The sequence below is a fragment of the Zalophus californianus genome, chromosome 2 (assembly GCF_009762305.2).
Source record: "Zalophus californianus isolate mZalCal1 chromosome 2, mZalCal1.pri.v2, whole genome shotgun sequence".
Lineage (NCBI taxonomy): Eukaryota > Metazoa > Chordata > Mammalia > Carnivora > Otariidae > Zalophus > Zalophus californianus.
In genome coordinates this window covers 101,327,924-101,354,536 of record NC_045596.1, presented here as the reverse complement: position 1 = coordinate 101,354,536, position 26,613 = coordinate 101,327,924, and the positions used below count along the sequence as shown (strand labels likewise).

General features: G+C 34.8%; 1 protein-coding gene across 5 annotated transcripts in view; it reads right to left on the bottom strand.

The window, feature by feature from the left end:
* The window catches only part of ADAD1 (adenosine deaminase domain containing 1), a 113,486-nt gene that overhangs the window by 68,478 nt on the left and 18,395 nt on the right, over positions 1-26,613 (bottom strand). For all 5 annotated transcript variants that reach the window (XM_027600634.2, XM_027600633.2, XM_027600636.2 and 2 more), the window contains exons 7-11: positions 25,825-25,948; positions 23,752-23,922; positions 21,922-22,151; positions 10,835-11,072; positions 4,975-5,107 (exon numbers count right to left, since the gene is read on the bottom strand). In XM_027600634.2, coding sequence (XP_027456435.1) covers positions 4,975-5,107; positions 10,835-11,072; positions 21,922-22,151; positions 23,752-23,922; positions 25,825-25,948 — 896 coding nt within the window. The remainder of the gene's footprint in view (positions 1-4,974; positions 5,108-10,834; positions 11,073-21,921; positions 22,152-23,751; positions 23,923-25,824; positions 25,949-26,613) is intronic.

Here is a 26,613-nt window from a genome sequence, read left to right as displayed (position 1 = left end):
CATCTTTTCATATTCTTCTTGGCCATTTGTTTATTTTCTCTATAGAAATATCTATTCAAATTCTTTGGTCATTTTAAAAACTGGGTCATGTATCTTTCTATTACTGAGTTGCAAGAGTTTTTATATATTCTGGATACAAGTCCCTTATCAGATGTGTGATTTGCAAATATTTCCTCCTTGTATGTAACTTGCCTTTTCATTTTCTTAATTTTTGAAATGCAAAAGTTGTTATTTTAATAGTCTAAAATCCTAATTTTTTCTCTTATGGATTGTAATTTTTGGTATTAGATCTAAGAAACCTTTCTCTAACTTAAGAATACACACATTTTCTTCTATGTTTTCTCCTGAGAGTTTTATAGTTTTCATTCTTATATAGGTCTATCATCCATTTTGAGTTAACTTTTGTACAAGGCAGGAGGTAGATGTCCTCGTTCATTCTTTTCCATGTGGATATCAAGTTGTCCCAAGATTACTTGTTGAAAAAACTTTTTTTTCCCACTTATCTTGGTACTCTTGTTAAAAATCAAATGTCCATAAATGTTAGGGTTTATTTCTTAACTGTCAATTATATCCTATTGAGCTAAATGTTTATCCTTATGCCAGTATTACCATGTCTTGATTACTCTGGCTCTGTGGTAAGCTTCGAAATCAGAAGTGTGGATTGTCCAACTATACTCTTCTTATTCAAGACTGTTCTGGCTATTTTAGGTTGGCCTCCATTGTTGCTAAAGAGAAATCAACCTTTAGATGTACTGTTCTATGACTAATAACATTTCTTTCTTTCACTGTTTTCAAGATTTTCTCTTTGTCTTGGTCTTAAGCAGTTTCAATAGGACATATATAGGTATGGATCTTTTTATACAGTGTTATATTAGTTTCAGGTATGCAATATAATGATTCAATAATCAATACCTTACTCAGTGCTCATCACGGTAAATGTGCTCTTAATGCCCTTCACCTATTTCATCCATTCCCCCACCCACCTCTCCTCTGGCAACCACCAGTTTGTATTCTATCTTTAAGTTTCTTAAATTCCACATATGAGTGAAACCATATGGTATTTGTCTTTCTCTGACTAATGGATGGATCTAGCAGATATGGATCTTTTCAAAATTTTTTCTTTTCCTGGGGATTTGCGGAGTTTCTTGAATCTGTTAGTTTTTCATCCAGTTGGGGGATTTTTTCAGTATTACTTCTTCATATTTTTTTTCCTGCTTTTCTCTCTCCTTTCCATCTGAGATTCCTAATACACATCTGTTGGTGTGCTTAATATTGTTCCACAAATCTTTGAGGCTCTGCTTATTTTTCTTCAATCTGTTTTCATTCTGTCTTTAAAAAATAATTTCTATTGATCTTCAAAGTTCATTGATTTTTATCTGCCACCTCAAATGTGCTGTTGCACCCATCTAAAGATTTTTTCACTTAATACTGTTTCAATTCTAGAATTTTCATGTTTTCTTTTGTAGTTTCTCTACTGAGATGGCTATTTTTTTTCATTTTGTTTATTATTGTAGTATAATTAACATAGTGTTCTATTAGTTTCAGGTGTACAATATAATGATTCAACATCTCTATACATTATTCAGTGCTCCTCACAGTAAGTGTGCTCTTAATATCCTTTATCTATTTCAACCTCCCTCCCCCACCTACTTCCCCTCTGGCAACCACCAATTTGTCTGTGTATGTAAGTCTGTTTTTTTGTTTGTCAGTTTTTTCTCTTTGTTCATTTGCTTTGTTTCTTGAATTCCACAAAGGAGTGAAATCATATGGCATTTGTCTTTCTCTGTCTGATTTATTTCATTTAGCATTATACCCTGTAGGCCTATCCAAGTTGTTGCAGATGGCAAGATCTCATTCTCTTTTATGACTAATATTCCATATTTCTATCTTCTTTATCTGTTCAGCGATCAATGGACACTTGAATTGCTTCCATATCTTCACTACTGTAAATAATGCTGCAATAAACAGGTGCATAAATCTTTTTGAATTAGTATTTTTGTTTTCTTCAGGCAATTGTCCAGTAGTGGTATTACTAGGTCATCTGGCAATTCTATTTTTAATTTTTTGAGGAACTTCCATACTGTTTTCTGCAGTGGCTGCACCCATGTATATTCCCACCAACTGTGCATGAGGGTTCCTTTTTCTCCATACCCCGATATTTATTGTTATGTTAATCACCATACATTACATCATTAGTTTTTGATGTAGTGTTCTATGATTGTTTGCCTATAACACCCAGTGCTCCATTCAGTACGTGCCCTCTTTAATACCCATCACCAGGCTAACCCATCCCCCCACCCCCTTCCCCTCTAGGAGAACCCTCAGTTTGTTTCTCATAGTCCATAGTCTCTCATGGTTCATCTCTCCCTCCAATTCCCCTCCCTTCATTTTTCCCTTCCTACTATCTTCCCCCCTTTTTTTTTTAACATATAATGTATTATTTGTTTCAGAGGTACAGGTCTGTGTTGATACACTGTTATATTTTCTTTTAATTCTCTGAACATATTTATAATAGCTGCTTTGGGGTCAGCTATATTTAACATTTGGACCACTTAGAACCAGTTTCTATTGACTATTCCTTTTCCCAAGTATATGTTTCACCTTCCTGTTTTTTACAACTCCCATCTTTTTTGGTTAAAACTCAAACTTTTCAGACAATATATTATAGAAACTCTGGACATGGTTTTATTTTTTCTGAAGTTTTTTTATTTTTTAAATTTAGCTTACTTAAATTGTGAGATCTGTTTTCTCTGTGGTATGCAGCTGCTGTTGTCCCTTCCCAGGTTTTTTATTTTTATTTTTTAGCCTGGTCTCCTAATGGTTACCCTACATCTGCTTAGCTTAATGATAAATGATTTCAGCAGACACTGTTCAAACACCTTAAACCTATAAGGCATCTACCTTCTCATCAATTTGTGTGTGTGGGGGGGGCGTTGTGTACATAGTCCCTTCACCCTATCCATGGTTTTGCTTTCCCTGGTTCCAATTACCCATAGTCAACCGCAGTCTGGAAGCAGATGATCCTCCTTCTGATACATCAGGAGGTCAACAGTAACCTCGCTACGTCACAATGCCTACATCATTCACTAACTTCAACTCATCAAATAATCATTTTATCATTTAATATCATCACAAGAAAAAGAAAGGTGAGTATAGTACAAGATATTCTGAGAAAGAGACCATATAACTTTTAGTACAATACACTGTTGTAACTGTTCTATTTAAATTATTGTTGTTAATCTCTTGTGCCTAATTTATAAATAAAACTTTATCATAGATATGTATATATAAGAAAACAACAGTATATATAGGATTCACTATTACCTGTGGTTTCAGGCATCCGCTGGGGTTCTTGGTAGTATCCCCCATGGATAAGGAGGGACTATTGGATTTAATGTTGCAGCCAGTTCTCTTTTACAGTTTCACTCTTTACCGGGTTCTCTAGGGTCTTCCCTGCACAAGTGTAGGTTCTCATTCAGCCAAGGATATATGGAGAATTTATCTTAGCCCTTCCATGGCTCTTTCATTTTTAAAATCTACCTAAGTAAGTTACTAGTTGATCCATCACTTGTCCCAACCAGGACTGCAATCTTGGGTCAGCAAAATTATTGATTTTCCCCATTTGTTTCATACTAGGTTTGGCACTTTTAGCTGACAAAGCTTCAAATTTTTACCCTCTGCCCCAAATCAAGTCCACCCTCAAGTAGCAAATCTACTTCCAGTGGCATCCTCACTATAGTAAAAACTATAGTTCCTGCCACTGAAACTAGCAGAAAGGAGGGAGAAACAATAGGAACAGTCTTGGGTGAAGGCACCACAAACTCCTGTTGTTCTTATCCAAAGCTCAAGAAGTTTTTCAATAATACATACTTCTGTCTTCAATTTCTAGAGTTGTGAAAGGTGGTTTTTTGACAATTTTGTCCAGTTTTTATACTTGCTTTTATAAATATGATCTGCAACTTCATGCCACCAAAACCAGAAATTGCCTAGATAAGCTTTTATACTTAAAAATGTGTGTGCATACCCATAAATCTTGTAGTTAATATAATTGTTTCACAGGTTGGGTTTTATACATGTCTGAGTATTAAGATACTGTTGAAATTAAGAGACTTTCATACAATACTAGATTACGACTGAAACCGAATTTAGGTTATCAGAAACAATTTGTATTTAATAACTTGATGTCTTGGGTATGTCATATTATGATAACATGGTTTATGTCAGACTATACCAAATGAAAAAAAGCAGATTAAAAAACACATTCAGTATATTTTAAGATATATGCATACACAAATATACATATATATGCAAGACACACATGAGAAAATGAAATAACATGCTTACAGGTTTAAGAGTATCATAATTTGAATAGTAGGAAGGATTACAAGTACTATTTTCCCTCCGTATTAAAAAAAATCGCCAAATTCTCTATATATGCATTATGTTTGTAATACTAAAAAAATAAATATTTTAAAGAGAGAAAAAGTCTATATATATATATATATATATATATATATATATATATATACACACACACACACACACACACACACATCACCTACTTAATCAGGCCCAAGTGACATGCTGAAATTAAAGCAGTTTCACAACTTTAAAACAGGAAAATTTATATGGATATCTTAATGTATTATTTTAGAATACTTCTAAAGTTAGCACAGTTAATATATACAGAATAAATTTTATTACCATTTTGTTTTTCTGGGTATGAAAGCAGGTTTTGATCAAATATCGTCAAAATAAGTACCACCATACTAAGGTGGCTACTTTAAGTGGCAGCACTCATTTACATATTCAATTTCTGGCATTATCATTTAAAAATTAATCCTACCAGTACATGGCAATACCTTATATTCAGTAACTATTTCAAGCAACTTCTATGTCTCATTATCATAAAATTACATTTTTGTTGTCTTAAATTTTATTTCTATGATCAATTTCTTTCCTTTAAGGACTTACCTTTGCTGCATGGTATGTACTAGCTTCAAGTAAATCTTCTTTCTTAGCTTCTTTGGCAAGCAGGTTAAATCGACTTAACATTGCAGCTTTACAAAGCCGACTTGCCATTGACACACCACTTTTAAATGGGGAACTAAAGTAGAAAGGAATGAAACATCCACTAATCATTATTCAAGGATTTATGCTGACAGTTGCAGAGATTAAAGTCAATATAGAATCTACAAATACTTTTCTCAATCATATACAATGAAGATAGTGAAAGATTTTTACACAAAAATTGTTCTGAATATTTACTTTCTGAAGCTAATTTCTTTTATTAACTTACAGCCTAAATTATTATAGTGTTGCATTAAAAATTAAAGAAGATGGATACTGGAACATTTTATTGTTTGAAGCAAAATTAATCTATGTTGATACAAATTAAAACAGTGGTTGTACCAGAATTGACTGGAAAAAGGCACAGAAATATGTTCTGGAAGGATGAAAATGTCCTGCATTTTAATGGAGTGATGGCTATACATGTGTATACATATATCAAAAGGCATGAAACTATATAGTACATTTCACTGCATGTAAATTTTAACTCACTAAAAAAAACATATATACACCCCTCCTCATGACCTTCCTATAATCTATGTATATGTATGTGCATGCATATATTTTTCTGTTTCTAATAAAAGTGGGTCCACAGACCATGAAATTTTTTGCTATAACTCTCTTCATTGTATCTTATTAGTTGTTCTTGTATTTACAAAAATTGCCCAAATCCTTCATTTCTCCCTGTCTCCATACTCTTTATAATGTGACTTTTAACATTCTCCTCTCAGTAACTGTGGTTGATTTCCCCTCCCCCTGAATTTGGGCTAGTTTTGTGACTTATTTTGGTGAATGAATAGAGGATGTGTCAGTTCTGAGCCTGGGCCTCATAGGTTTGTGTGCATTCTCTAGGGAATCATTCCTCTGCCAAATGAGCCAGCTGGGACTAGTCTACAAGAGGGCGAGAAAACACATGGACCAGAGCCTTGTCATCCCTCTAAGACCAGACAGGTTGAATTTCAGTTAACCTAGAGTTAACCCCAGATGAATGAGGGAGCCCAACAAAATTCAGCGCAGTTGACCCTAAAAACTTGTGGGCAGTAATAAATGGTTATTTTAAGTCACTAAGTTTTGAGGTCGTTTTATATACAGAAATAGTTAACATATGCTCCTGTGCATGAAATCTATTGATCTCTTTATTAATATTTTCACCATGATACCTTTTGTTGTAGTTTTCCCAATGATTCTCCTGGGCTTTTCTCAGGTATAATATGATACCATATGCAAAGAATAGTAATTTTACCTCCTCCAGTATTTGATAATCACTCATTTCTTTCTCTTGTCCAAATGCTTTAAGTAAAATGTTAACAACAGTAAACAACTGTGTCTTGTTCTGGATGTTATCATCAAGCACGATGATACTTTTGACTAATAAACACACATTTTATCCTTAACAAAAATACCAAACTATTGCTTTTTTATTATCTTTATCTAGAATAGCTGAAGAGATATATTATATGACTTCTTAGGATTTAGAGAGATGAATATGTGGTATCCCTAGATCATTTAATGACTATTTTAAAAGAATTTCTAATCTGGTATTATTTCTATTATGTTATTTACTATCCTCAGTCCTACAAAAAATACCAATTGATATTGTTGTATAAAATATGTATTTTTTAATGTACTGTTACATTCTGCTTATTAGCTATTTTGCCTGGATATAAAAGAAAGTTTCATCTGTAACTTTTGTGGAGGGAGGGCAGCAATCTTCTATCAGATTTAAGTAGCAGTGATATACCTGCTCCATAAAAGGATTTTAATGTTTTCCATCTTCTTAGACAGCATTGGAAAGTTCTGCTATTTAAAGGCTTAAAAATTCCTCTGAACCACCTCAGAACGGTGCTTTGAGAATAGTTAGTGCACCTTCCTGATAACTTTCTTGTGAAAATAATCTGTTTAGGTTTTTCCCTCTTCTGCACCAGTTATAGAAATAATTTTTCCTAGAAATATATGCATTTCACAAGGATTTAAAAAAGTATTTATATGGTTGAGCAAATAAGTTATGATTCTTTTAATCTTCTATTTCTGTTAATTACTCCCTTTTTATTAAATATGAGATTAGCTAGTGACATTTTCCCACAGAATCAGATTTTTATTACTTCTTTTTGTTATTTAGCTCTTTAATTTACATTTCTAGTTTTGGTGATTTCTTCATTCTGCTTAATTTATTTCCATTATCTCTTGATAGAAGCATCTGAAGTACTGGCTTTTCCGTTCAGCTTTGCTTCAGCTGTATATCCTACGAGTTCTGATATGTAATGCTTTCAATATCCTTGTTTTCTAAATATTCTGCAGTTTCATTTTATATTTCCTCTTTGAGCCAAAAGTTAGAGGACTTTTTTCCACAATGAAAGAAATTCCTAGTATACTGATGTTGTTTTTTAGAGATTTACTGTATCATAATCAGAAAATACTGTCTACATTGCTTCTAACTTTAATTTAAATTCAAGTTAGTTAACATATACTGTATTATTAGTTTCAGGGTAGAGTTTAGTGATTCCTCAGTTGCATATAACACCCAGTGCTCATTACATCAAGTGCCCGCCTTAATGCCCATCACTCAGTTTCCCCATCCCCCACCCACCTCCCCTCCAGCAACCCTCAGTTTGTTTCCTACAGTTAAGAGTCTCCTACGGTTTGCCTGTTTTTATCTTATTTTTCCTTCTCTTCCTCTATGCTGTTTTGTTTCTTAAATTCCACATGAGTGAAATCATATGGTATTTGTCTTTCTCTGACTTATTTCGCTTAGCATGCTTTAGTTCCATCCACGTTGTTGCAGATGGGAAGATTTCATTCTTTTTGATAGCTAATATTCCCATATATATACCACATCTTCTTTATTCATTCATCTGTTGATAGACATCTGGACTCTTTTCCACATTTTGGCTATTGTGGACATTGCTGCTATAAACTTTCGGGTGCAGGTGCCCCTTCAAATCACTATTTTTCTGTCCTTTGGATAAATACCTAGTAGCGCAATCCTGGGTTATAGGGTAGCTCTATTTTTCATTTTTTGAGGAACCTCCATCCTGTTTTCCAGAGTGGCTGCACCAGTTTGCATTCCTACCAACAGTGTAAGAGGGTTCCCCTTTCTCCACATCCTCGCCAACATCCATTGTTTCCAGAGTATTACGTTTTAGCCATTCTGACCAGTGCGAGGTGGTATATCTCATTGTGGTTTTGATTTGTATTTCCCTGGTGGTGAGTGGTGTTGAGCATTTTTTCATGTGTCTGTTAGACTTTTGTAGGTCTTCTTTGGAGAAATGTCTGTGCATGTCTTCTGCCCTTTTCTTGACTGGATTTTTTGGTTTGGGTGTTGAATTTGGTAAGTTCTTTATAGATTTTGGATAGTAGCCCTTGATCTGCTATGTCATTTGCAAATATCTTCTCCCATTCCATAGGTTGCCTTTTAGTTTTGTTGATTGTTTCCTTTGCTGTGCAGAAGCTCTTTATCTTGATGAAATCCCAGTAGTTCATTTTTGCTTTTGTTTCCCTTACCTCTGGAGACTGTCTAGTAGAAAGTTGCTGAGGTCAAAGAGGTTGCTGCTGGTGTTCTCCTCCAGGATTTTGATGGATTCCTGTTTCACATTTAGGGCTTTCATCTATTTTGAATTTATTTTTGTGTATGGTGTAAGAAAGTGGTCCAGTTTCATTCTTCTGCATGTTTTCCCAACACCATTTGTGAAGAGACTGTCTTTTTTCCTTTGGATATTCTTTCCTGCTTTGTTAAAGATTAGCTAGCTGACTATAGAGTTGAGGGTCCACTTCTGGGTTCTCACGTTGCTTCTAACCTTTGGAATTTGAGATTTTCTTTGTGGCCTGACATAGGATCAGTTTTTTTCAATATTCTATAGGTTCTTCAAAAGTAGGTGTATTTTATATTTTTACGCTGCCATTTTGTGTAAGTTAAACAAATCTACCTTTTTGCTATTTAAAACCACTATATCCTTGCGTATTGTTTTGTCTATTTGATCATGAACTGAAAGGTCAATTATTGTCCCAACCAGTAGTGGATTTCTATTTTTCCTCCTCTTCTGTAACTTTTGCTTTATGAATGTTGATATTATGTTATCTGTTGCATAGGTATCCCTAACTGTTCTTTCTTCCTTGTGAATTATACATAATAATAATAGAGTCTTCTGCCTTATGTAATGCTTTGGAGCTGAACTACACCTTGTGTAATATTTAGATGACATCTGCTCTCTTCATTTGTAATCACCTAGCAAGCATTTAGCTATAATAAATTAGTTAAGTTCATTTTATACTAATTTTAGCTTTGTTATGCTCGTATTTTATCTGCTTTCAGTAAAAGACATTTTCATGTCTTATCAAAGACTTATTTTGTTTGTGTATAATTTGTCCATTATTAACAGCTGATTCAAGGCAAGAATAGTGTAATTCACATTAGTTGAAGTAATCAATAGTATGCCTGAGTTCATACCAAGGAACATTTGTATGTGGTCTTAATTTAAACCCATCTTTCACAAAGAAAGCAGTTTAAGCATTTAAATTTTTAACATTATTCATTACCTCATTATAAATGTATGGTCACTCTAAAAGAACAGTTTTAGTTTTACCTGATAATCAATGGAAGGGATATTATAAAGAAATGTCTAAAAGTCATAGCGTATTACGGTTATTGACAAGGGCTTTGGAAATAAAATGTCCAGATAAGAATCCCAGCTGTGTTACTTATTATTTGGGGGACTTTAAGCAAGATATTAAACCTAGCTTGAATCAGTTCATCTGTAAAAGAGCAACAATACCACCTAATCTATAGGGTTATTATAAGAAGACAGTATAACATAGTACATATTTTAACACATGTCAAAAATACAGGTTCTTAGCTTTAGATCCAGAAATTCAGATTCAGTAAAAGAAAATGTATTTTTTTTTTTTAAGATTTTATTTATTTATTGGACAGAGACAGCGAGAGCAGGAACACAAGCAGGGGGAGTGGGAGAGGGAGAAGCAGGCTTCCCGCTGAGCAGGGAGCCCGATGTGGGACTCGATCCCAGGACCCTGGGATCATGACCTGGGCCGAAGGCAGACGCTTAACGACTGAGCCACCCAGGCGCCCAAGAAAATGTATTTTTAAAACAAATACATTATATGATCCTCGTGTTAATTAAAATCACAAAATGATACTTAGAAAAATATAGGTTCTGGAAACTGATTTTGAATACTGGCTCCATTCAACTTAATTAACTCCAGTAAGTTATAGAACTTCTCCAGGTCTGTCTTCTCATCTGAAACAAAATGTGTGTTCTTTTAAAATTAGTACAATGCCTACGAAGTAGTCACACTCAGTGGTAACTATAATTGTTCAGAATTCAAAACACTGCACCTAAAAAAGAGTAATTTTAAAAGTTCTATTAAAATGCATTTTTGCTTAGTATTTTTAAGGGTTTTGTTTTTATTAAAGTATAGATGGAGGCAGATTTACTGTGAAGCTTAACCTTCTGGGCCCCTAACACTTACACAGGATCCTTCTAAATACAGCTGACCCTTAAACAACCAGGTTTAAACTGCACAGGCCCATTTATATGCAGATTTTTTTCTGACACAGTATTGTAAATGTATTTTCTCTTCCTTAAGATTTTTTTTTTTTAACTTTTATTTAAATTCCAGTTAGTCAACACAGTGTAGTATTAGTTTCAGGTGTACAATTTAGTGATCCAACACTTATATACAACACCCATTGCTTACCACAAGTGTCCTGCTTAAATACGTGATTTTAAAAGAAATTAGTAATGCTAACCTTTCAGTGATCTTTCCACTTAGGCCATCCACAATCTCCAAAGAAATGTCCCCTTGTGCCCAATTCAGACTCAGGGATTTATATTCCAAGTTTGTTTGAAGTAGATATGCAGAAGGTACTAAACTAACACGAGGTCTGTTGACCAAATAAAACATTGGAAGTTTTGAAGTGAGTGTATCATCAACACGTTGCTTTACAGCAATTTCTAAACCTCTAGTATCACTGCAATTCCCATCACCTAGAAAGTAAAAACAAAACACTCAAAGTTCAATATCAAAAGACTAGACCAAAAAAAAAAAAAAAAAGGAAACAGTCTAAAGTCTTTTTATCTTTTTCTTGTAACCTTTCCTTTCCTACTTCCCAGCAACTACTTCTGTATTTTTTTACAAGAACCAGGACAAGGTAACAATGGTCATAATTTCCATTTAAAAAGGAATCTACAGAAAATAACAAATTGACATTCCAGTGAATAAAAGTGAAGAGCCAGAACTGACCCAGAAAAAAATACAGTACTTTTTACAGGGTTCTACCAGAGAGAATTGGCTTATCCTGTCTTGATTTTTCAGATTACAGCATGAGACCAGCAAATAATACAGGAGATGAATGTGGCTGAGACATGGCTGGTGAGATTAAGTTATTTTTCCACATCTAAGGGCCACAAATTATAACTATTCCAGTACCACAATGTTCCAGTTTCACAACACAAAATAATTTAAATAATGACCATTTCTGGTTACAATTTGGGCTAATACCAAAACCTTTGAGTTTTCAGTTAAAATAACTGTTGAAAGAATGCTCAAAAAGATGTAATATCATTAGTATAGTATAAAATAGTGGGCTCATCAAACTTAAAATAGAAGTTAGACAAGTCATTCCTATTTAAAAATTAGTAATTCAAAAGTAGATCTCTTTTCTCCTTAAAGGGTCAGAAGTTCTCACAAAGAGAAATTTTACATACCACTAGACATTACATCACGAAGTTTTGTTTCCGTACATTGGAACTGTTGAGATGGCTACTGGTCTTACACTCATTATGACTATTGGGAAACTAGAAAATGATGTAAAAAGAACACGAATTGCTGTTGACACCCTTTTTCTAAGCACTCTTTTGTATGTGTGTGTGTGTGTGTGTTTTAATCCCAGTATAGTTAACATACAGTGTTAGTTTCAGGTATATAATATACAGATTCAACAATTCTATATATTACTTGGCACTCATCAAGATGTGTACTCTTAATCCCCATCACGTATTTCACCCAGCCGCCCACCTACAACCATTCCTCTGTCTGTTCTCTATAGTTAAGAGTCTTTTTCCAGTTTATCTTTTTTTTCTTGCTTGTTTCTGAAATTCCTTGAGTGAAATCACATGGTATTTGTCTTTCTCTGACTTATTTCACTTAGCATAACACCCTCTAGATCCACCCATGCTGTTGCAAATGGCAAGATTTCGTTCTTTTTTATGGCTAAGTAATAATCCATTGTATGTATATACCACATCTTTTTTATTCATCAATAGAGGGTAAGTATTCTACTGAACATTCCAAATTAAGAAGTACTGACAAATGAAGACTAGTTAAAAATATGCTTGGGCACAAAAAAAAAAAAAAAAGATATGCTGGGGCACAAACATTTGGGAAGAAATAAGGTCTGTGGAATAGTCACTGTATCTATAACGAACAGAAGACATGGATTCAAAAGACAATGTTAACATATTATTACTCACTGTGCTATAGACTAAATGTGTCCCCATAAAATATGTTAAAATCTAATTCCCAATATAATAGTAGGCCTTTGTGAGGCACCCTTGTAAAAGAGGCTCTCATCCCTGCTACAGTATCAGGACACAGTGAGAAAACAGGCATCTATGAATCAGGAAATGGGCCCTCACGAGACACTGAATCTGCCAACACCTTGATCCTGGAATTTCCACTCCAGAACTGTGAGAAACATATATTTGTTGTTTAACACACCCAGTCTGTGGAATTTTTGTTGTAGTAGCCCAAACAGAATAAGACATAGTGTAATGAGATAATGCCACTGTTTGTGCCTAAAATACCTTTTGGTATTCCCACACATGTGGGGGAAAAAAAAAAAAAAAGCCTGCAAGTCAAATTCCATTTAAGATTCCTTACATACCAAATTGTTTCACCTAAATGTTTTAAAAGGTGGTATAAAACACTATATCAAAAACTAATGATGTAATGTATGGTGATTAACATAACATAATAAAATAAAATTTTTAAAAAAAGAGATGATGGACTCTGAAAAACAAACTGAGGTTTCTGGAGGGGAGGAGGGTGGGGGGATGGGTTAGCCTGGTGATGGGTATTGAGGAGGGCACATTCTGCATGGAGCACTGGGTGTTATGAACAAACAATGAATCATGGAACAGTACACCAAAACAAATTATGTAATATATGGTGATTAACATAACAATAAAAAATAAAAAAAAGATGGTATAAAAGCAATAATGTAATAGAAAAAAGTTTATTAATACTAGAAATTTTACTTTTCCTCTTTATATATGTATGCTTTAACTATTAACTAAATCTGAAGTATGGTTTTGGTTATATCTGGAGGCTAAATCTTGTTCCTGGAAAAATATAGCTCTAAAATTACATCATATAATAAGGAAAGTTCGATTTACCTCAGGTCATCTAAAATAACATGAAACTCAAAGGTGAAGTCAAAAATTAAATCTCTAATAACAAAAGCAAAGAAACACATCGACAACAATACAGTAAGAGTGGGGGACTTTAACACCCCCCTCACTGAAATGGACAGATTATCTAAGCAAAGATCAACAAGGAAATAAAGACTTTAAATGACACAATGGACCAGTTGGACTTCACAGATATATTCAGAACATTCCATCCCAGAGCAACAGAATACACATTCTTCTCTAGTGCCCATGGAATATTCTCCAGAATAGATCACATCCTAGGTCACAAATCAGGTCTCAACCGGTGTACCAAAAGATTGGAATCATTCCCTGCATCTTTTCGGACCACAATGCTTTGAAACTAGAACTCAATCACAAGAGGAAAGTTGGAAAGAACTCAAATACATGGAGGCTAAAAAGCATCTGACTAAGGAATGAATGGGTCAACCAGGAAATTAAAGAAGAATTGAAAAAATCGATGGAAACAAATGAAAATGAAAACACAACTGTTCAAAAACTTTGAGATGCAGCAAAGGCAGTCCTAAGAGGAAAGTGTATAGCAATACAAGCCTTTCTCAAGAAACAAGAAAGGTCTCAAATACACAACCTAACCCTACACCTAAAGGAGCTGGAGAGAGAACAGGAAATAAAGCCTAAACCCAGCAGGAGAAGAGAAATAATAAAGATCAGAGTAGAAATCAATGAAATAGAAACCAAAAGAACAGTAGAACAGATCAACGAAACAAGGAGCTGGTTCTTTGAAAGAATTAACAAGATTGATAAACCCCTGGCCAGACGTATCAAAAAGAAAAGAGAAATGACCCAAATCAACAAAATCACGAATGAAAGAGGCGAGATCACAACCAACACCAAAGAAATACAAACAATTATAAGAACATATTATGAGCAACTATATGCCAGCAAATTAGATAATCTGTAAGAAATGGATGCGTTCCTAGAGATGTATCAACTACCAAAACAGAACCAGGGAGAAAGAGAAAACCTGAACAGACCTGTAACCACTAGAAATTGAAGCAGTCATCAAAAATCTCCCAATAAACAAAAGCCCAGGGCCAGATGGCTTCCCGGGGGAATTCTACCAAACATTTAAAGAAGAATTAATACCTATTCTTCTGAAACTGTTCCAAAAAATAGAAATGGAAGGGAAACTTCCAAACTCGTTTTATGAGGCCACCATTACCTTGATCCCCAAGCCAAAGACCCAATCAAAAAGGAGAATTACAGACCAATATCCTTGATGAACATGGATGTAAAAATTCTCACCAAAATACTAGCCCATAGGATCCAACAGTACATTAAAAGGATAATTCATCACGACCAAGTGTGATTTATCCCTGGGCTGCAAGTTTGATTCAACATCCACAAATCAATCAACTTGATACAATACATTAATAAAAGAAAGAACAAGAACCATATGATCCTCTCAATAGATGCAGAAAAAGTATTTGACAAAGTACAGCATCCTTTCTTGATCAATAGGGATAGAGGGTACATACCTCAATAAGATAAAAGCCATCTATGAAAAACCCACAGTGAATATCATTCTCAATGGGGAAAAACTGAGAGCTTTCCCCCTAAGGTCAGGAACGCGGCAGGGATGTCCACTATCACACTGCTATTCAACACAGCATTACTCCTAGCCACAGCAAACAGAAAACAAATAGAAATAAAAGGCATCCGAATCGGCAAAGAAGAAGTCAAACTCTCACTCTTTGCAGGTGATATGATATTTTATGTGGAAAACCCAAAAGACTCCACCCAAAAACTGCTAGAACTCATACAGGAATTCAGTAAAGTGGCAGGATATAAAATCAATGCACACAAATCAGTGGTATTCCTATACACCAACAACAAGATAGAAGAGAGACAAATCAAGGAGTCGATCCCATTTACAATTGCACCCAAAACCGTAAGATACGTAGGAATAAATCTAACCAAAGAGGCAAAGAATCTGTACTCCGAAAACTATAAAATACTCATGAAAGAAATTGAGGAAGACACAAAGAAATTGAAAAACGTTCCATGCTCATGGATTGGAAGAACAAAGATTGTGAAAATGTCAAAGCTACCTAGAGCAATCTACACATTCAATGCAATCCCCATCAAAATACCATCCACTTTTTTCAAAGAAATGGAACAAAGAATCCTAAAATTTCTATGGAACCAGAAAAGACCCTGAATAGCCAGAGGAATGTTGAAAAAGAAAAGCAAAGCTGGCAGCATCACAATTCCAGACCTCAAGCTCTATTACAAAGCTGTAATCATCAAGACAGTATGGTACTGGCAAAAAACAGACACACAGATCAATGGAACAGAATACAGAGCCCAGAAATGGACCCTCAACTCTATGGTCAACTAATCTTTGACAAAGCGGGAAAGAATGTCCAATGGAAAAAAAAGACAGTCTGTTCAACAAATGGTGTTGGGAAAATTGGACAGCCACATGCAGAAGAATGAAACTGGAACATTTCCTTACACCACAAACAAAAATAGACTCAAAATGGATGAAAGACCTAAATGTGGGACAGGAGACCATCAAAATCCTGAAGGAGAACACAGGCAACAACCTCTTCCACCTCAGCCACAGCAAGTTTTTCCTACAAACATCGCCAAAGGCAAGGGAAGCAAGGGCAAAAATGAACCACTGGGAATTAATCAAGGTAAAAAGCTTTTGCACAGCAAAAGAAACAGTCAACAAAACCAAAAGACAACTGACAGAATGGGAGAAGATATTTGCAAATGACATATCAGATAAAGGGCCAGCATCCAAAATCTATAAAGAACTTATCAAACTCAACACCCAAAGAACAAATGATCCAATCAAGAAATGGGCAGAAGACATGAACAGACATTTTTCCAAAGAAGACATCCAAATGGCCAACAGACACATGAAAAAGTGCTCAACATCGCTTGGCATCAGGGAAATCCAAATCAAGACCTCAATGAGATACCACCTCATACCAGTCAGAATGGCTAAAATTAAGTCAGGAAACGACAGATGTTGGCAGGGATGCGGAGAAAGGGGAATCCTCCTACACTGTTGGTGGGAATGCAAGCTGGTGTAGCCACTCTGGAAAACAGTATGGAGGTTCCTCAAACAGTTGAGAATAGAGCTACCATACAATCCAGTAATTGCACTACTGGGTATTTACCACAAAGATACAAATGTAGGGATCCGAAGGGGTACGTGCACCCCAATGTTTATAGCAGCAATGTCCACAATAGCCAAACTGTGGAAAGAGCCAAGATGTCCATTGACAGATGAATGGATAAAGAAGAAGTGGTATATATACACAATGGAATATTATGTAGCCATCAAAAGGAATGAGATTTTCCCATTTGCAACGACGTGGATGGAACTGGAGGGTGTTATGCTGAGTGAAATAAGCCAGTCAGAGAAAGACATGTATCATATGACCTCACTGATATGAGGAATTCTTAATCTCAGGAAACAAACTGAGTGTTGCTGGAGTGGTGGGGGGTGGGAGGGATGGGGTGCCTGGGTGATAGACATTGGGGAGGGTATGTGCTATGGTGAGCACTGTGAATTGTGCAGAACTGTTGAATCGCAGATCTGTACCTCTGAAAAAAAGGAAGAAGCTAGGAGGGGAAGAACGAAGAGGGGGTAATCAGAGGGGGTGACAAACCATGAGAGACACTGGACTCTGAAAAACAAACTGAGGGTTCTAGAGGGAAGGGGTTGGGAGGATGGGTTAGCCCGGTGAAGGGTATTAAAGAGTGCACGTTCTGCCTGGAGCACTGGGTGTTATACGCAAACAATGAATCATGGAATACTACATCAAAAACTAATGGTGTAATGTATGGTGATTAACATAACAATAAAAAATTATTTAAAAAATTAAATCTAATCAAGGACCATAGCTGACCTGACTGGACAGCTTTTTATACAGAAAAGATTCTCAGGAGCTTAATCTACCATAAGTGTAATGTAAGTCAGCAGAAATGGTTGCTGAAACAGCTATTAAAAACTGAGGCTGCATGAAGAAGAATAAAGTATATAAATAAAAAAATCAAACATTAAACAACTATGCACTGGTCCTACCATATCTGGAACATCCTAATTAGTCTGAGGCATTACATTTTACCCACACCACCGATATATCACAGAACATCCAGAGAAAACAAATCATGTTCCTGTGAAACACCAATGTGTGGCCAGGAGAAGACATAAAGGCAAGAAGCATCTTGCCTTTGTATTCATAATGCTCACTCTGTATTTTATTACATAAATGGTATCCCTGAGAATAATGCAACAGTGTACAACACCTAATATATAGTAGGGGGCTCAATAATCACTGATAAAAAAAGAATGTGAAAGATTAGATTATCAGAGAGCAATAATCAATCCTGGATGCACATTAGAATCTTGAGGGATTGGGATATTAATACCAATGCAATTCTCACATTATTTTCAAAGCTTCCTGGGTAAGCATAAAAAGCTTTGCATAAAGAATAAAATTTTTCAAGTGTTCCCGGCAAAATTTGTTTTAAGTAGAAAAATAAAAGCACTTTCAAAAACAAAGCATGCTGACCCAAATCATTTATTCATGAAATATTTACTGACCCCCTAGCACAAACTGGACTAAGATGAGTGTGGCAACGCATGTGCCTTCAAGAGTGTCAAGGTTAACAGACACAGTAGTGAGATTCTAGTACTCACTATGCTCAGACAAAGCTATCAGAGTTCAATTTAATACAAAAAGCCGCAGCATGAGAAGTTATAAAACTGGTTTTGAGTCCAGGCTCTGCCAATAGGCAAACTGAATGATTTGGGGCAAGTATTTTATTAACATTGTGAAACTATTACAGATCTAAAATATATATATATATATATATAAGGGAATGAATACCAGAACCTCTTAAGGTTATCAAATATTTCCTAAAAGTCCATGAACTATGTTTAAAACAGATTCTTTCCTGAGGGTTCTAGAGGGGATGGGGTGGGGGGATGAGTTAGCCTGGTGATGGGTATTAAGGAGGGCACGTTCTGCATGGAGCACTGGGTGTTATGCACAAACAATGAATCATGGAACACTACATCAAGAACTAATGGTGTAATGTATGGTGATTAACATAACAATAAAAAATTAAAAAAAAACAGATTCTTTCAGTAGGAGGGAATCAGCAATTGGCATTCTTTATAATCCAAATTAGTTTATTAAAAGAACTAGATGGAAATACCTCTGGACAAACACTCTAGAAATATTTAGACAGATGATCTTACCATAATAGAATACCAAACTTGTAAATATACCTTAAAAAGCTTGAAAATATAAATCCAGCTGTTTTTAAGTACTTAAGCAAAGTGAATTTTCTTCCCAATATGGACTTTTTTGAAGATTTTATTAATTTGAGGGAAAGAAAGAGAGCACACGTGCATGAGCAGGGCGCAGGCCAGAGGGAGAGGGAGAGAATCTCAAGCAGATTCTGCACTGAGCACAGAGCCCCATACCGGGGCTGGATACCATAACCCTGAGATAATGACCTGAGCCAAAATCACGAGTCTGACGCTTAAATGACTAAGCCACCCAGGCACCCCTACTCTGGATTCCTTTCTATTCAAATAATAAATGTCTTTTTAATGCAAGCCTAAGACTTTTTTCCTAAAAAAGGAAGACTACTACCACAAAGTGATAAAATGAACATCTAAGAACACCCACAGCATAAAATTGGCTTCTGTAAACTTTCTGAAAAGTTAAGTAAGTCTTAGAATGTAATACTCTCCCCACTGGTAACTGATCAAGTAAATAAGGTTTTTAAGAATTAAAATAAAGAACTGTAAAAGATTTCATAAAACTTTCGAGAGAACAGGATGACGTCATTATTTTCAAATAATTAGATTTAACTTATAGTGTCAGTACAGAATTAAAGGGAAGCAAATTTCAATTCTAAATAAGGAGGAATTGTTTTAAAAACTGGGGCTATTCAATTAATAGGATAGATTGGTTTTAAATCCTACACTCCACATTACTGGAGGCTTTTAAACTAGGGTTAGATGATACTCTATCAGGAATGGCGTAAAAAGAGTTTATGTACTAAGTGAGAAGCTGTACTAGACTACTAATAAAGTTCAGTGAACTGAAGATTCTTTTGGCTCTCTAAATTTCTCTCTTTTAGTGTACAGAAACTTTAAATGAGTATTTCTCAAAGAGCCATTCTCATCATCTGTATCAGAACCACCTAGTGGTGCTTTTAAAATGTATATTCCTCTGTCTCAAAACTCCTACCCCTTCCCCCAGATACAGAATAGAGATCTTAAGAGGTCCAAAAATCTGCATTTTTACCAATAACTTAAACACATTACAATCATTTAGGTTATACCAGACAGAACACCAATTAGCTTTAGGTATGCCCCACAAAGATGCCAAGAAGGAGAACAGAAACAATTTTACAAAGTCTTATATGGTGTTTTTATTGCTACCTGGTGTTCCCCATTGTGAGGTACAAGATGACACTCAAAATGACAAGAGATATAATTTTTAAGCTCCTGTCCCAAACCACTAGCTAAATAAATACTAAATAATTTTATAAGAATCTATACTCATCCTTTTAAGAAACTAAATATAGTATGGAGTTATGTCATATAAATGACAAATTTTATAATATTTTATTCACCAAAGTCAAAGAAAGCTGTGATTCTGGAGAACGCATAGACAATTCTTAGATACTTAATAGACATTCAAGGAAAAAAAAGAGCCTTTCTTAAACGAGACTGAGATAAGTTTAAGTGCCTGAGAATGTATCAGACCTGACTAAAAGAAAACAAGCCAAAGAAATTTAGTAAGCAAATTAAATCTAAGAAATGTATCACCTACAAGAATATATATCTGGAAAAAGTAGATTTAGAAGTAATTACTTTTGAGGGTAAGAATAACTGGCATTATCATATATTACCAATGGGAATGTGATTTGGAGGGTAACTTAATAACATTTTTCAAAATTGCAAATGCATACGTCTTTGCCTGTGATTCTACTTCCAGGAATTCAACTTAGAGATAGATATACTTTTACATGTGCAAATAACAAATATAAAAAGGTCACTATAGCATTTTAGTAGCTGAAAAAATTTAGAAACAATCTAAAATTCCCTCAACCTACAAGTGGTTAAATTATGATACCTTTATACAAAGAAATACCATACAGTGAGACACAAATAATAATGAGGAAACTCTTTACATACTCGACATGGAAATATTTCCAAGATACATCATTAAATGAAAAAAGCAAGATGCAGAAAAGTATGAGCTGTATTACCTATTCATACAAAATACAAAAAGAAAAAGAGAATATTCATTTACTTCTATAAATATAAACTATCTTTGGAAAGAAAAACAACAAACTAATAACAATGAATGCCACTGAAGGAAAATGGGTGCCTGGGGATGAGGGTGGGAGGGAAAATTTTCACTGAAAACCCTTCTGAATCCTTTGAATTGTGAATCAAGTAATGCATTTTCTATACAAAGAAAATAAGCTTAATGTTAGAAAATAAATCTTTTCCTTTTTACAATTTATTAAAGCCAAACAAAAATAGCATCTTGTATACACATGGAACTGAAAAAAATTACCTTTAAGAGAAATTCCTAAGAAATGGGTATAAAATATATAAAGAACAAAAAATCAATTTAAAAAACAGAAAATATCACCACCTGAAAACAAAAATATTACCCATATGAGGGTCTCAAGCTTACACATACAATTGTTATAAAAAATTAATGGCAAGCCAAGAAGAACCAAGTAACAGTAGTATTTAAAGTATTTCACAGGGGTAAAGTTTTGCAACACTCATGGCTTTATGAAAACTATACAAATGAGCCCCCAAATTGTTTATTGACATAATGTCTGAAAAACAATTCAAATATAATTACTAGTAATACCTCCCACACCAAAGAAAAAAGTAAATTACTAATTCACATTATTTATCTTGTGTTCTAGTTACTTCCTACTCATTTGACAAACTAAAAGGATCCAGATCATAACCAAAGGTATGAAAAAGGTAGCAAAAAAACCAAATGGGCATTTAAGATTTTTCTTATTTTAAGGATTAAATATAAGCTTTTAGACTTGAGAAGTTCAAAGAAACATCTTTTTCCAAAAGAAAGGGGAAAAATTTAAATGTTGTGCAAACAAAAGTGTACATTCAAGGTATAATACATCTAACTGGCTAATTTAAAATATTAATTCTTCTCCTCATGATAAGAAGATACAAGTCATATTATGCCAAGTATGATCACAACTTACTATGAAATGAAAAGCTCAATGAAACAATGAATGTGTTTTTTTACCTTAAATAAAGGATCATGTATGCAAAATCCAATTTTATACCGATATAAAATATATTTACTTAGGGAAAGAGGCCAGGAGGTACTGAAATCCCACTTACCAACAAGTATACTGCTGATATAAACTGGCTGTATAAAGTGACTCAGCAATGCTCCCTGTACACCAAGCACTTCCCATCTTGTCAATTTGTCACTTGAGGACATACTGCTTACTCTATTAACAACATCTGCAGGACAGTAGACAGTCAGATAAATTTTGCCTTCAACAGCCACATGGAGACTCAGTTCTTCATTGGCTTCAAATGCAGATATAGAATGTGGATTAAGACGCCTAGAAAAAGGAAAGTTTTTTTCCTTTAAAAAACAAAGTATACACAATGGAATATTACTCAGCCATAAAAAAGAACAAAATCTTGCCATTTGCAATGACATGCATGGAGCTAGAGAGTATTCTGCTAAATGAAAGTCAATCAGAGAAAGACAAATACCGTATGATTTCACTCATATGTAAAATATAAGAAACAAATGAGCAAAGGAATAAAAGAGAGAGAAAGGCAAACCAAGAAACAGACTCTTAACTACAGAGAACGCACTGATGGTCACCAGAGGGGAGGTGGGCAGGGGGATGGGTGAACTAGGTAATGGGATTAAGGAGTGTGCTTGTTGTGATGAGCACCGGGTGTTGTATGGAAGTGTTAAATCACTATACCATACACCTGAAACTAGTATTACCCTGTATGTTAACTGGAATTTAAATAAAAAATCTAAAAAATAAAAAAAAAAGTTGACTAGATTCTAGAGGGGAGGGGGGTGGGGGGATGGGTTAGCCTGGTGATTGGTCTTAAAGAGGGCACGTACTGAATGGAGCACTGGGTGTTATACACAAACAATGAATCATGGAACACTACATCAAAAACTAGTGATGTAATGTATGGTGACTAATAATAATAAAAAAAGAAAAAAAACAAAGTTGACAAAATAAAATCTATATGTACTTAAGAATTGTTTTCAAACCTAACTTGCCAGTGTACATTTAATTCTAGTAACAGAAACAGATGCAAAACTAAAGCAGGGTAGGAATGGAGTGACTTGGTTCCAAAAGATTAATACCAAAGAGAAATTAACCATATGTAGACCTTATGGCAAAGATAAATTCTTTTTACTGCCTTTATGTCCCTTAAAATCAAATGGTAACCTAATTTTTGTTCCTACCACAGTTCTTATTTTCTCTCTCTGTACGAAAATTTTTAAAAACTACAAAGAGAATGAAGAAAAAAAACTCTGACAATTTTTATTCAAGATTCTTCTCCAATAAAATGTTAAAAAATTAAATGTAAAATCATTTGTCCTGAATTTTTTCTCCAGGGAACACTCCTTGTCCTTGTTTTCAAAGGTGTAACTGGAAGAATTTGTAACAAAATATTAACCATGGTTATCTCTAGATAGTCAGACTTGCTTTCTCCTCTGTGCTTGTCTGTACTGTTTAAATTTCATGCTGATGCTACCCATTCATCAAGATAATGAAGTTTTGGCTACAATTGACCAGAAAAACAAACTGCATTTTTCTTAGCTCCTGTATTAGTATGTGAGAGTGCATAAATCCATGCTTTCCTAACATTTATGAAGCCTTAAAACTCGAAAGAAAAAAATTTTCAACAGCATAGAAAGAAAGTGGTAGAGTACATGGAAATATTTAAGTAGTAGTAGTAGATCAGATGGAGTGGAGGGGAGGAGTGAAGTAGAAATAGATCAGATTGAGTAGTAATAGATCAGATCTGATTGAGTGGCCCTCTAGCAGGCCACAAATAACACCTCAAGCCAGAGGGAGAATACGAACAGATATGAATTTACTTGTTCTATTGCTGTAGGGATTCAGAATATATGATACAGCCATCCTGATTGCTTTTAAAAACAACTTCCATGATACTTACAATTGTGACTTAATCTGAGCTGACCCTTTAGGCAACTGGTTCATATAGAGATAAATGTTGATAATCTGTTTGAGAGTGAGTAGATTAGAAGCTGGTTCTGTACAAAATATTGATTTTTCCATCATAGCAGGATTTTTGCTGTAGAAGAGTAGAAGTTGTCTATAAAAGTACCTAAAATAAAAGGATTATAACTTTATCAAGTAATAAGATTTTAAAGTAATTTATCTTAAGTGTCATATTCATATGTGTTGTGAGCAATGTCGCTCACCATATGGAAAGTTTTGATATTGATAAGAACTCTGAAAATAACTTTAACCTTACTTAATGAAGTGTTAAATCCTGTAAGAAGTCCTCAACTGGAGCCCAGTCTGACATGTGACCTGCCTAAAAGTGCCATTCCTGGACTACCATTCCACTCATTTCACATTTGAGTCCTCAACTGTCATATCCTGCAAAAGACCCATTTCTCTACTGATCCCTCTTTTTGTTCTCAGACAGTTCTGCTTTCAGTCTCCTACCTGGAGTGTCAAAATTCTGCCTTGCTTCTATTTTCCTTTCCCCACCAAAACAGACAAACAACAACTGTGGTTCCTGCTCCTTAGTGGTTTCAAAGGCAAAAACACAGAAGTACAAAAACAATACAATGAAGACTATAAGTTATACTAAGAAATGAAACAAATCTCCTGAAAAACTAATACTAACCACATCAGGGGACAAATACTATTTTGCTTATTAAATAAAAAACATGATTTTAGCCCTTTCATCAGAAATAGTAAGAAAATTCAGCACCAGCATATAATAGGGCCAAGCATGGGAAGAAATAAACATAAAAGAGGTAATTTTAAAGAGGTCAAATAATTCAATAAGTACCAACGAGGATTAGAGGACAACGACTTGCATTACCTTCATGGATTTCTGAAAAACTTTCCTTTCCTTTTAAGATTATAGGATTCTTTCCTTATAGAGACATGTATTTAAGTTTTTCAGGCAAAATAATGTCTAAATTTGTTTTAAAATACTCTACCAAAGAAAATACCATCAACAAAAAGTGAGGATGCATAGGTTAAATAAGAACAGCAGAATGCTGATAACTAGATACGCTGATAATTAGGTATGATCATTGGATACTGGTATCAGAATGCTGATTAACTGAATGATAGAATTCATTATCCTAGTCTAACTTGTGTTTGAAAATTTCCATAAAAAAGTTTTATAAAAAGTAAGCTCAATGGCCTAACAGAACCCAAATCTGGTGGATTCTGGAGAAGAAAACAAATTTCTCACTTTTCATATGAAGGATCTTCTAAGGAGTAACATTCCTGGCTTCTCTCTCCTACCTGCTATTTACTCCTTTTGTAAGGAGCAGAGTGACTACTGAAGAATTTGGGAAAAGAAACTAGGTATGCTCACTTCAGCCCTTTTCTCTCTCTTTGAGATCTGCCAGCCTGTACAAACTTACAGTTATAAAACAAACAAGTCAGGAGGATGAGAAGTATAACACAGGGAATAGAATCAGTAATACTGTGATAACATCATATGGTGACAGATGGTGACTACACTTACCATGGTGGTGAGTGTAGTGAGTGTTGAACATTAACATGTATAACACTGCATGTCAACTATACTTTAATTAAAAAAAAAAGAATACCATATCTACATTCTGCTATATAGTAAACTTTGCATAGACCTCATAAATGGAAGCTTACTGGTTTCCGGCAATGTCTTTGGATAAGTATGACTAGTTTGGGGGGGTGAATATTACCAAGCCTACTTGGTCCAGATATAAAGCTATATATTCCAATTACTTTGATCAGTAATAAAGATAGTATATTTAAAAAAGTTGTAGAACTCTTAAAACTGAGTTCATAAGGTCTTGATAATAGAGGCCACTAAAATCCACAGATTATGGACACTGCAGTTACTGTAAGCTTTTCAAAAATGACATGGAAAGACTGTCATATCCATGGCTCAATGATCAGTAAAATTCCATTTGTAAATAAAGATACCGATAGGTGGTTACTTTGGGCTGAAAGCATTAATATTTGGTGGCATTAAATATACATGTTACCTTACCTAAGGAGAGACCTTCTTGCTGTAACAACAGCATGAGTGTCATGTAACACTCTTCCATTTGGCTTAATGCACTGGCTGTAATTGTATTCACCTGTGCCTATAGCTACAACTTCATGCTGTCCAGCTGAAAGGAAAAGGTTAACAGTAGCAGGTTATTTTGACCTTCTTCTTGCCTATGTTCAACCTCTACCTTGCCATTTTTAAAATTACTTATATTGACCAAAAAGATGGAAAAATTTCACGGTTCCAAATAAGAGTTTTAGGAACCAATTTTTTTAATAGTTCAATAGCATTTTAATAAAAAAAAGTTATTTTATAATAATTCATTTAAAATTTTGCCACAATCAATAAAATCATCAGATATCCTTAGTTTTCAAACATGCATTTATTTCTTCTACATCTAGATATGTTTGGCTTACTAGAGACTTCATTTGCCATTCCACTTCTGCCTTAAAGTTATCTGTAGTGGCTCTTTTTCTTAATCCACTCAAATTCTCTACAAATCAAAGTTTCTCTGTTCTACTGACACTGCTCTTTTAAAGATTTTTTATTTATTTGAGAGAGTGTGTGTGCACGAGCAGGGGGGAGGAGCAGAGGGAGAAGCAGACTCCTAACTGAGCAGAGAGCCCCGCGTCGGGCTCCCTCTCCCACTCCCCCTGCTTGTGTTCCCTCTCTCACTATGTCTCTCTGTGTCAAAGAAATAAAATAATAAAATCAGGCTTCCCACTGAACAGGGAGCCTGATGCGGGTCTCGATGCGGGGCTCAATCCCAGGACCCCAAGATCATGA